Source organism: Opisthocomus hoazin, chromosome 1, assembly GCF_030867145.1.
Source record: "Opisthocomus hoazin isolate bOpiHoa1 chromosome 1, bOpiHoa1.hap1, whole genome shotgun sequence".
In the NCBI taxonomy this organism is placed as follows: Eukaryota; Metazoa; Chordata; class Aves; order Opisthocomiformes; family Opisthocomidae; genus Opisthocomus; species Opisthocomus hoazin.
The window spans coordinates 90,367,284-90,379,411 of NC_134414.1; the positions used below are offsets into that span (position 1 = coordinate 90,367,284).

A 12,128-nucleotide genomic window follows, 5' to 3' on the forward strand; every position below is an offset into this window, starting at 1 on the left:
AAAGGAGCACCCCCGGCGCCTCCGCAGGCAGCCCCGGCGGGGCGGGCGCGGGGAGCCCGGGCGGGCCGGCGGGGCACGGCGGGTTTTGACGTCCCTGGGTCTGCCCCGGGGCACGGCGGAGCTCTGCCCCGCGGCTGGCGACTGGCACGGGCGGGCGGCGCTTCAGGTTCAGCCCAAAACAACTCAAAAAACAAAGAAAAAAGGAAAAAAAAAAAAAGCGCCAAACGCGCCAGGAGGGGGGGGGGGAGGCGGGGGGCCGTGAGGGGGTCCCCACGCGCGGCCGCTGAGGGCGGGGCCGGGCGGGGGAGGGGCGGTGGCGGCCGGGGCACCGCGGCTGCACCGGCCGGGGGGCGGGGCCTGCACCTTCCCCGCCGCAGCGCGGCACCGCCCTCCGCCCGCCCGCCGGCCCCGCCTCCCGTCCCCTCACGGCGGCGCGGCACCCGCTGCCCCGCCGCCCGGCCGTGCCTGCGCCGCCCCCGCCATGGAGCCGGGGCCGGCGGGGGGCCCCGCCGCTGCCGCCCCCACCGGCACCGGGGGGCTGCTCCTGCCGCTGAGCGAGAGCGAGCAGCAGCGCTACTCGGAGCTCTTCTCGCGGTGCTGCCCGCCCCCCGAGGCGGCCGCCGGGGGCAGCAGCGTGGGCGAGCTGTTCCGGGCCTCCCAGCTGCCCCCGGACACGCTGCACCAGGTGGGTCGGGGGGCGGCCGGCGGGCCCCGGGGCTGCGGGGCGCGGGGGGACGCGGACGGGACCCGCGCCCTCAACGCGGCGGGAGAGGGGCTGGCGGGGAACCGGGGGCTTCCCGCAGCCCCTGCCCGGGGGGCCGCAACGAGCGGCGGCTCTGTCCGCGGCGGCCGGGCCGGGCGCGGCTTCACGGCGGCGCGGGCGGCGGGGTCTGGGGGCGGCTTTGGGGCCGTTCCGGTGGTTTTTTTGAGGCGAGCCGCTCGCGGTGCCGCTGCCCGGTGTCGGCGTGGGTTCCCCCTCTCGGGTGTGTCGGGGACCGGCGGCGTCCCTTTGGCGCCCGGCTGCGGTCCCCCGGCTGCGGTCCCCCGGCTGCGGTCAGAGGGGCGATGCCGTTGGCTCCTTCGGAAGGGCCCCCGGGTACCCCGCAGGCACCTTCTTCACAGAGCCGTGAAGGGCGGCGAGGTGTTTAATTAATTCCTTCTTTTTTTTTTTAAAGTGTTGGTGAAAAAAATCCGCGTGTGAAATGACATTGTGGTGTGCGTCCGTCTGCTCTTGGGAGCAGAAGATGCGTTTGGGCAGGGAGTCGGAGGCTGTCGCGCCGTCGGAGGAGCGGGGTCCCAGGAGAGGTGCCCGGCAGAGGCCGTGGGGCGAAACTCCCCCGAGATCTGATTTGGAGCTGGGCCGGGGTGCGGGGAGGCCGGTGCCATCCCCTCTCTGGTGACCAGGCAGAGCTGGGCTCGCGGTGCCTTCCACCTGCGGGTTAGTAATTTGGTTAGGCGCTGGAGGCGCTTAATGCTTCTGGCAGCAAGCTAAACAGAGGTAGGGTAATCCTGTCTCTTTATTTTCATTTACAAGATATAAGGAATTTGTGTCTCCAGGAGTCTTTATCCAGCAGAAAAAAGCCGTGTCGAAATTGAGCTATAGTTACACCTGGCCGCCGCCTGAGAGTACTCAACTCCGCTACTGTCATGTCATCTCGTAATGACTTACATAAATTCATATTACACGGGTTATTCTGGATGAAAATGATGATACGTCAAGGATATTTTTTCTCTCTTGCTGCTGTGTACCTGATGTGCAAACCAAAACCCAGCACTGTAGTTCTGCTTCATGTTGAGCCAGACGGTGGCCTTGGTCTTACGGGTGAATTGAGCGGCGAAAGTAGAGGTTTCGCGTAGATCTAGCACGAAGAGCAGGTCTTCTGCAAAGAGGAAGAAGAGGGTGTTTAATTCTAAGTCATCTTTAAGAAACTTGTTAAAGCCCTGTTAGTAAATTTCTGTGACTTGTGTATTAGTCAGTTTTCCAGAGAAGTATGGAAAAAAGCCTCTTGTTGCTGTGCAGTTCCTTACCTTATGATTTAAGTGAAATTTATTATCATACTATTATCATAGTCTGGTTTGGGGGTCATTTTCATTGTAATGTGTGACTTAAGCCTGGTAATGTTGTTTTTTGTTTTTAACATTCTTACTGTTTTTCACTATTTCAGATTATTTCCAGGTATATTTATGCTGTGAGGAGAATGTTACTGGGAAACAAGCCTGTAATTAGTTTTGGGAATATGCAGATAATAAGGCCTGTGGGATCTGGGGCTGTTTCTCTTCCTCCTTCCTGCCCTCCCTCTCTTGTTTGTATGACATTAATCACGGTGGCATTCTACTCTACAGCGAGGGCGCCTGTCCTCAAAACACACCGCTGCCAGGTATTCTTACTAACATTTACCAGAACTTAAGAAAAAAATAAATTAAGGTGATGTGTTTAAAGAAAAAAAGACAAAAAAGGAAATGTGTATGTTCTGATAGGGAAAAACCCCCCACGCTGTTTGAGATATTTGCTGATATTCTGTCTTTTAGCATCCTCCAGGAATGCAATTTAATAGTTTCTGTTTAAAAAACCCTACCATTCTAATAATTGTGGGAACAAGACACAGAGGTTCATGGTATATATTTTCTGCTAGTACAGGGAACACCGATTTATAGGCAGAGGCAGCTTGTTTGGGTGAAGATAACATATTTTCTTTGAAGTAGTTGTTCACCAGGAAAGTCATCTTTTTTTTTTTTTAAACGCTTTTTAACATCCACATCTGTCACAATTAGTGCTTAGTATGCAGGCATCCCTACTGACCCGCTGAGAAATGGTCGTGCTGAATTTTGCCATGTCCGAAGTGGGGAGATTTGGATTGGAAACTAGTCCTGGGTTTCTACTAAGCAGAGCCTGCACAGTCCAGAAGGTGCTTAACACCCTTCCCTGTCCCTTGTGTGGGCCATGACAAGAGGCAGCTGTGGACCATTTTATAAGTGATGTGCAATTTACAGATTTTTATTCTTAAGGTATTCATTGAGGAGTGCTTTTACGGGTCAGTATGCTTCCAGAACCAACATTCAGTGCCACGGCAGAGTCTTGAACCTGTGCTGTTGTCTTCAGGGATTTGTACTTGTGTAATAAGTGGGATAAATCTTTGAGAAAGAAGGAGCCTCTCCTTATACCTTTCCTTATACAGTCTTTGACCGAGATTTCTTGTTGATCAGAAGGGTGCTCACAAGAATCATGGGAAGCGTCCTTCCACCTTCCTTAACGGTAATGGCAGGGTTTGTGGTCCAGGTAAAAATCAGGTGGGCGCATCCCGGCTGGAGTACTGCTGTTGAATATGGCAGTTCCTGTGGGAAAAGCAACGATGCAAACAGCAGAACAGGCAAGGGTTTTGTTTGGTTTAAGGTTAGTTGGCAGCATCTAAGAGGTTATTTAGGTGAAAGAGGCTAGGTAACAGAGAGCAGGCAGGGAATGTGAGAGCGTATGCCAGGAGAGGAAATGCTGGAATAAATGGAGAAAATCCAAGAGCAGCCAGGTCAGTGGGAGCAGATGGTGTGCACCCAGGTGTCCTGGATCTTGCTAAGAATGAAGTGATTCAACACAGATTCATTACACCCAGGCTCATTAAAGCCAGCTATTCTGCTGGGCAGTAGGGTACAGCAGAGCTTGTACCAATATAACTTGCCTTAAAGAAGGGATTGAAGGATGAACTCAGCAAGAGCTATTTCAGTTCTGGAAAAGCAGTTGAAGTTAGCACTAAAATTAAAAATGTCAGACACTTCACAGGATGGAGAAGGGCGTGACAGGGACAGGACAGCATGTTTTTTTTGGGCTGTATAATCATACCTTCCCCGTGTACTGAAAGTCGTTGACTAGCCATATAGTGTGGTTAAAGACAGAGCCATTAAGGTTTTATTTAGACTTGCAAAAAGCCTGTGGCGGATCTTTTACCAGGGGCTTTTAAAGTAACTCTGTGAAATGTCTGTAATCTCTTGCATGAAACATCCATGCTAGTGTTGTTTTTATTTTTATTTTTTACAATGTTTATGTCAAAGGAGGAAGGAGCAGACTAGTCATGTGCCATGCAGTTATGGAGGTTGTCAGAAATAGAAGAAACTGAGCAGCATCAGCTGCATTTATATTTAGCCATGTTGGTCAAGTTGAAAATGCTGTTCCCTGTGTTTTGGCTCATAATAAAGGGAAAAAACTGAATTTGTGCAAAGCAAAAAAAAAAAAATGCATGCTTTATTATGTAGATCAATATCGGTGACACTTTTTGTGAGGGGGTAAGACAGGCGGAGGTACGCCAGCAGCTGTGGGTAGGGGAGAGGCAACGGCAGCTCGGGGCGGGAGGCACCGCTCATGGCTCTTGGTGGGTGACATCAGCAGGTTCGCGTGCCCTTGGGGACAAACCCTGGGCTTTCTGACCCTGTCCGTGGAGGAACTGGTTTGATCATGCTCCCTGAGGGTGTCTGGAGGTCAGTACCCCACACCGGTCGCTGTGCCATGGGTGTTGGCTGGTTTGCCTTGTCTCGTTTTGGGCAATCGGTTTGTGACCCCGTTTTGAAGAGAGTGCGGCCTCTGCTCCTTGGGTCCGGGACCCCAGAGTGCATTTGTTATGGGTGCCGAGTACCAATGGGCTGATGGGTTTCGGATAAAATAGTGCATTACAGAGTCACTGCCCGCTGCTCAGCAAAGGAGGGATACCTTGTGCTGGCTTTACTGTTTGTTGGTATTGCTGTGGTCTCTGAAGATGATGTCTTAAGAAATGAGGGAGTGGGATTGGACTCAAGGTTTACACTGAAATGCTTATCTCTTTTTATTAGTTTCTGACTTACATGATTAATTCTCACTTGGTTCTCTGATGGTATCTTTAATTCCCAGTTTTATAAACCGTAATCTTATTTGTGGACTTACACTATCAGCACAGAGACCCAATTTTCTTAAGAAAATGCACTCTTTCCTCTGCAAACGAACACACTACATTATTTTGAGCTCCAAGGGTGACAAGTACTAATTGTGTGATGCTGGAGCTACACAGACACCGCATTTTTTAGTCAGGACTCTCCTTCCAGCTCTGTGTGAATAGGGAATACAGACCAGCAATCTTGCTTTTCTTCCACAGGCTCTGTGAGTTAATTTCTGTTTATTGTGACTTGTCTCTATAGTTACAACTCTACAGTTTAACTGTGTTTTTGTGTTCAAAAGCCGAAGTGCGAATAGATTAAAAAAAATATATATACTAAGTTGATATTTCTTTGGAAAAAGGCCAGTACTTTTTTTATTCCATAAGCATAAATTAGTACCTGCGTGATAGCTGGGGTGGGAATGACTGCCTCAGACAGGCAGAAAAGAATAAGGACCATGGCAGTTAAAATAGGAACTTTTTGCGTGAGGGAAGTCTGGACTTACCGTTACTTTATGAAAGAGAAAATTTGCTCTGTTGTGCCCCTTGATAGAATTTGGCATTATGCTAGTGCTGGAAATGTGATTTAACTGACTGGCTAGCGGTAAGTCTATCAGAAGATAATGCTAGGTTAGGGTACACAAGGAGAAATGACATCCTATTGATGCCTTTGAGTCAGGAAGAAACAAAAGGGGAGGTACAACTTCATGTAAGTGGTACAAGAAGAGGAAAGGAAAACTGACATTTCAGTATCAATACCTCTGGCCACAATCCCCCAAACTGTCATTGCCTTTCTAGAGTCACAAGCAAACTTGTGTTTATGTAAGTAGGAACATGCAAAATACAGATGTAAAAAACACAGTAGTATTATTTATTTAAAAAAAAAGTCTGTGTTATACCCGAGTAAAGCGTAAAACTTCACCTGACGCAATCTTGATTATATGTTCCATTAAAAAAAAATGAGGTCCTAGTACACCTTTAAACTGTGGTTTATCATTTAAATTATCATTTAATAGTCACTACTTAAGAGATTAGTAGTTTTGAGTGCCTCAACGTTGAGATACACAGTAGAAGATTTGTAGAAGCTGTTCCTTCCCAAGTGCATTTCAAATCACTCTGTAAAACTGGGGACTCCGAGATCTGCTTGTCACAGACGCTCAGTGGGATGGTCAGAATTAGCCTGGTCAAGGTCTGCAGCCTTCAGTGATTAACCCTCATTACAACCAAGTATAGATTAGTTAGTGTATTTTCTAATAAAATTGTGCTTTGCTGTGCCAGTGATTTAAAATAATTCTAAAAGAGGGATGCAAGAAAAAGATCCATTGGAATGAAAATGAGTAACTTTCTTCATGAGAGATTGCCGCAGTATGAAGCAGTGATGAAGAACAGTTTTGTGGTTTGTTTTTTTTTTTCCTAAATAAGAGATTTTGTGGTGGTACTTATGTAGGTGCAGTGGGTTCACCAAGTGGTTGAGTACAACTTTTTACTTGTGCATGTATCTACAGCAATATGCTGTCAGTATCGTGACGTTTATATACAGATTAGTTGATGTCCACAATCTGTTTTGCAAAGGACAGTTAATACGCACAGTTCACCTGCTTCAGTGGAGAAATCTAGTGCAGACACCCCCTGCAAAAGAGGGTTGGTATAAACTCTGAAAACGTGAGTTTAGCTGAGCGGAAAAACCTCACCAAGGTGGATTCATGAAAGATGGAACAAGCATTTCTGTGACAGGGAATCACAATAAATAACCTATTTAAATTTAAAATATTATGAATTGAGAAATATGTTTGATATAATATTTGTAAAGCAAAATTCTTTGATGTATTAACACCTAAACACACCAACAATATGGGAAAATAAAACATTAATGAGCCGTATGTGCTAGTTCAACTTTTGAAGACAGTCAAACGGTTGAACAACTGAGTTGGTGGATAATGAACTAGAAAAGGTTGCTGGAGTAGAAAACCAACTGTGTACAAATAGCATTCCCCTCTTCCTAAACAGAGCGAGTATTTTCTTTTTCCGGTGTATTCAGGAGCATTATTTGGTGATGTGCCGCTTTTGGCTGGGGTGCAGTGATTTTTGTTCATAGTAGCTAGTATGAGGCTGTATTTTGGATTTGTGCTGGGAACAGTGTTGATAATACAGGGATGTTTTAGTGATTGCCCCCCAGTTGCTGGTTGGGGTTAAACCATGACAGGCAACCACTGCATGCAATTGAGAACTCTGGTGGGATGTGTGGGGTTTTTTTGCATGTAGGGATTTTTTTTCTGGTGCTCCCCCCCCCACCCCCCCCCATCACCTGCAGTTTAGCTGCAATGACGAGGTGGAAGAATGTGGTGGGATGAGATCCATTTGTTCCGTCATCTGGTAGGACACAGTGACCAGAAATAATAGGCTAAGTCACTAACTGCAAATTGTACTTAGTTTATTTATGAAAGTGTTTAAAAGACAAAGCATGTTTTTATAAACTTCCAAGAAAAGTATAAACTACATAAGAAATGTGTGATTTTTGTTTTCTAGAAGATGAAGATGGTTTGTGTATCTTTAAATGAATTCCGGTTTTTATCTGAATTTACCTTTGCATAAGTCACATGTACCTACACAAGTAGGTGTATCTCTTATAAAAGATGATAATGGAGCAAATTTCTTACAAAATAAAAGTTTAGATGTTATCTAGCTATGTGATTGCTTAAATGTCTTTAAAAATGCTATTTGTTAGTAAAACCAGAAATGCTGCTGTATTTTAAAAAGATAATCTTGCTTTAATGGTGACCATCTGATGAGACAGATCTTTGTCTAGAAAAATAACCAGATAGTTCCAATACAAACCAGCAATGAAGTCAGGGTCTTGCCTCTTTGGACTTTAATGTTGTTTGAAATAGCTTGTTTCTCCCATGAGTCTGCCTTGCAAAGAAGGTGAGGGTGCTTGGTGCTGCTGGTTGTTGCACGGGGTGGTACGTTTGGAGCAGTCCCTGATGGGTGTCACCACTGCGGGCTGTCACCCTGTGCCCGGCTGTGCTGGGCTCTCTTGCCTGCTTAAAACTACCCCAGGGTTATGTGGGGTAACTGTTACATCGTTGTTGTACCTGGATGAGTCGTTCATTGGGCTTCCTAATGAATATAAATTACTGAGCAGAGCTACAAGAGTACCCCACTTACAGCAGCATGATTAGCAAATGTCTTTTTTAAAAAAAATAAAAAATTCTTGAGAAACTTTAGGTGCCCTGACTGCCAAAGCACTGTTTTCTTTTGCTTGAGTTTTTTATCTCTCTGGGATTTTTTTTCCTGCCCTGAGCAGTCTTCCCCCATCCAAAAAAGCTGCAGATGGTTCTTCCAGTGTCTTACCCTTGCATCAGCATAGTCCTGCAAGCTGAACGTGCACCTCGGCTGGCCCTCTTCTGTGGCGGGAGGGGCTACTCCTCTGAGCAGGGCTGTGCTTGAAACGCTGGGTTCGGACCTCCTCATTCCGGCTGGCTTGGTGGCACTGGAAATTTAGAGTCATCTAATGGGAAGCACTTGGCTGAGCTTGAATTTAAGGTGTCTAAACACAGCCCGTGGTATCTCCTCGCTTACTACAGCATGAGTCATGAAGCTGAATTCTACATTCAATACCAAATGTCTGTAGCATTACTTTATTGTTATTATTATAGATTTCAAGTTTTTTTTTGCATGAGCCTTTCAAATTAATTTACATTTTTTAATCTTTTCTTCTTCTTAAAGTCTCTCTTTCCACAACAAGAAACATTAGATCAGCTTTGGCATAGGTAACATTTCAGATTTCATGCGTTATTTACTTTTGGCATGATTTGCACAATGATGTCCTATGGAAGCCAAGATGACGGTCTTTCAGAGTAAAACAATGTATCTAATCATTTGCAAAGCAGGATGACTGCTATGGGCTAACAAATACAGTCGGAATTATTTTGTTACCAACAGTAACAGCAGTGGAGCAGTAAAAGGTGAAGTACTTGAAGGTTTCAAATGCCAAAAATAAATGGGGAGGGAGGCAAAAGCAAGTCAATAGTGTGATTTATGAATTTATTTAATTTTTTTCCTTTTCTTCCTTCTTTGAATAATTGCTGCCTTTATTAGATCATCTGTATGTTATAATAGACATAGGCTGCCTTTCTTTGTACAGATAAAAATGCAAATACAAATCACGATACTAATGTGCTATAAAATGCTGGCATACTGTGGATGGGCACTGGAGACGATGTCGTCTTTGACTCTGTCTGATGTTGCTGCTTTGAAGCCCTCTGCTCTTTAGCTAAATTGAGGATGCATGCTTCGTTTAGACACAGGCAAGTAGGTTCTCACTCACTGAATGATGCATTTCAACACATAAGGTGCAAACATGCTGGGTGACATGGTGATAATTCTAAGGGTTTTGTTTAGTGATGTGGAAGAGAAAAAAAATAATCTGCTTTTCCAGGTGATGTGTTGATTCAAACTAGAGGTAAATGGGGTATAAGATCAAGGAAGGGCAGGAAGTGTCTCTATATACACCATGTATGATGGCGTTAGCTACAACGGTGCACCTCCAGTTAAACTCTTCAGTCTTAAAAAGTAATCCATAAATCTCAACTAAAGGGTTTTAATTTGTGATGTTGATTAAGATAATTGCATAACTGTAGAGGATAGCGTTTTGGGCGTTTGCTGCATTACCTTTAAAATTATCTGCTGTAGTTGCAAGCGCTAGGGAAATGAACTCGGGAAACGTGCCGCATGATAAAATAGGGTGGGTACGGGGAACGTTTTTGTGGTAGCCAGTCTAGAAAATCACATCACAGTAACTACTGAAGAAAGAAGCTCTTTTTTGAGCTCTATTCTGAAATGGGAGATAAGTCTGTAAGAGATTTCTGTTTGTGGCAAAAAACGCATCGTATGTCACAGAGCCTCTCTTTTCTTCTGTATTGCTGGGGTCTCATTTTGACTGCAAAGCGGAACAAAACCCAGAATTACATCTTTATGGGAAATCCCAGAATTTCTTCTGGTCTTCTAGAGCAGAGTTAACTGTGAGAAATGTTCACAAGAGAAGTTGATTTGGAAAATGTTTAAAAACATGTAATTTACTGAACTAAATCAGAACCCTTTGTTTTGAACTGCTTAGGTGTTAATGCACTGTGACATCTTAAATACATAGATTTTGGGAAAGAGGTCATCATCCCTCGTTTCTTTCCATTGGTTAGACTGGTTCTGCTGTTGCATGTAGCAGTGATGGTGGCCAGGCAGCTTGTTCAGGAGGGAGACCATGGCGCCTCAGAAATGTCATCTGCTGAGGAACTGCAAGGTTGAGAAACATCAAAACAACAGCTTCCACGAGACTCTGTGGTACCTTTGTCTTAAGGCAACCTGGAACAAAATATTTCACGTTCTTGCAGATATTTGAAAGGCTCATTGGAATTGGATTGTTGTTTGTTTGGGTTTTTTGATGAAGAAACTCAAGATTCTGCAGTATTTTCAATTAGTCTAGTTCAAGATGACTAGATCTGGTGGCTGCTCTCTGTCTCGGGAGGGTTTGTGTGTGCATTCTTCGTCACTGCTTGCGTACTAACTATTGCACTTTTTAGCAATTGGAGGCACTTTCTGTCACTGCTTTAACCCATTGCTTTTTTGGGGGGCAGTGGTGGTGGTTTGTGTTTTGAGTTTGTTCTGTTTTGCTGATACTATTTTAAGTATAGAAGGTGGAGAACTGGGAGACACTGAATGTCAGATCTGCCGTGCCGAGTTGTCCATAATTGATTCTCATTGAGAAGTGAGAAGCAAAAAGTTTAATTCTCTGAAGAATGAGTTTTTCTGTCATTGTTGAAGTTGTGGAAGACCTAGATAGTTGTAGCTGCTAGAAATAGTCTCCTGTTTAGCTATATGGACACATCCCATATGTCCTCGACATCTGTTCTTCTGTAAACTCTGAGTTCAGGATTAATGGTAAAAAGGGGGTCTTGAAAATTTTCCTCTGGACCCAAAATACAATATTGCCTTCTTTAAATAGAGCAAGAGGAAGAAACTGAGTACAAGGCTGTTCCAATGTGAGAGTATGTTTCTGTGGATCATTGCGGGCTGACTTCTAGATTACTGGCCTGATTCCTTTCTGGGTTTGGGAACTGCGACATTCAAGCCTCCAGTAGCTTTTTGTGCTTCTGGGAATTATATGGGATGCCTTATGGTTCTGGTAGGAAGCGTAAAGAACGGATAGGCTAGAACTAGTTTCCCGTTATAAGAATGTAAGACAAGTGGAGACCTTACCTGAGGACGAGCAAGCTGGGCGGTAGTAGAAGCAGGACAGCAGTGAATCTCCTTACAAGCGGTGGTTGTGAAAGAGGTTGGGGAAGAAGCTTGACAGAGCCAGCCAGGTGGCCAGTGTGTGTATTAGGGGATATCTGGTTTGGGAGAAGATCAGAAGGCAAGAATAAATAAATCCCAGTTACGTTGTTAACTGCGGTTCTCTGTTGTTGAATACTAAAAGGCAGGAACCAGGAAACTGCTTGTTTCTGGTTTTTGTTAGGTGCTTTAGATACCGTGGTGATGAGCGGGTTATAAATATAAATGTCTGCTGCAGATAGAAGGTGAAACAAGCTGGAATCTGGTAACCTTTAAAAAGGAATAATATAAGGTTTTATGTTATGCTGATGTCTGAAGCTTCCTACAGAGTCCTCAAGTAGTCTTGTAAGCCTATCAATATAAAAAAAAAGCTCAAACAACCCCAACAATCCAAAAAAGTCAAAGGAAAACAACCCCAACAATCCAAAAAAGTCAAAGGAAAACCCTCAAATTACACAACCAGAATCTTACCCTGTTTTTAGGTTGAGTTTCTCATGAGGTGCCACCAAAGTTAGAAATGGAGAGCCTCAGCTTTTTTTTTTCCCCTCCACTTGGTACGTGATGGGGGGGTACCACTGTAACAAATAGTAGGTTTGGGGTTTTTTGCACTTGTGTTGTAACCTGCTGCTACCCACACTTAACCGTGAACTGTTTTTAAAAAACAGCACTGAATTGTTATTCTGGACGTATAGTACACTTATAAAATAATACAGCTGTGAAGTCTTGCCTGTCAAAACATGTTTTTTGAGTGTTGTGACAGGAAGGAACCCGGATGGGGAGCCTGGCTGTGATGGTGTTACAGCACCTGGTACCTCACAGCATGACAGATCCTTGATTCACTGGCCAGTGGAAATACTCTTTTAGGACAAGAAAGCAGCGCTGGACAGTGCTGCTGTCAGCAGGAAAATA

General features: G+C 45.0%; 1 protein-coding gene across 1 annotated transcript in view; it reads left to right on the forward strand.

Annotated features, from left to right (window-relative positions):
- Positions 1 to 478: 478 nt before the first annotated feature.
- The window catches only part of REPS2 (RALBP1 associated Eps domain containing 2), a 103,098-nt gene continuing 91,448 nt past the window's right edge, over positions 479 to 12,128 (forward strand). The window contains exon 1 of the mRNA XM_075428995.1: positions 479 to 685. Within this exon, the coding sequence (XP_075285110.1) occupies positions 482 to 685 (204 nt within the window). The 5' untranslated portion in view covers positions 479 to 481. The remainder of the gene's footprint in view (positions 686 to 12,128) is intronic.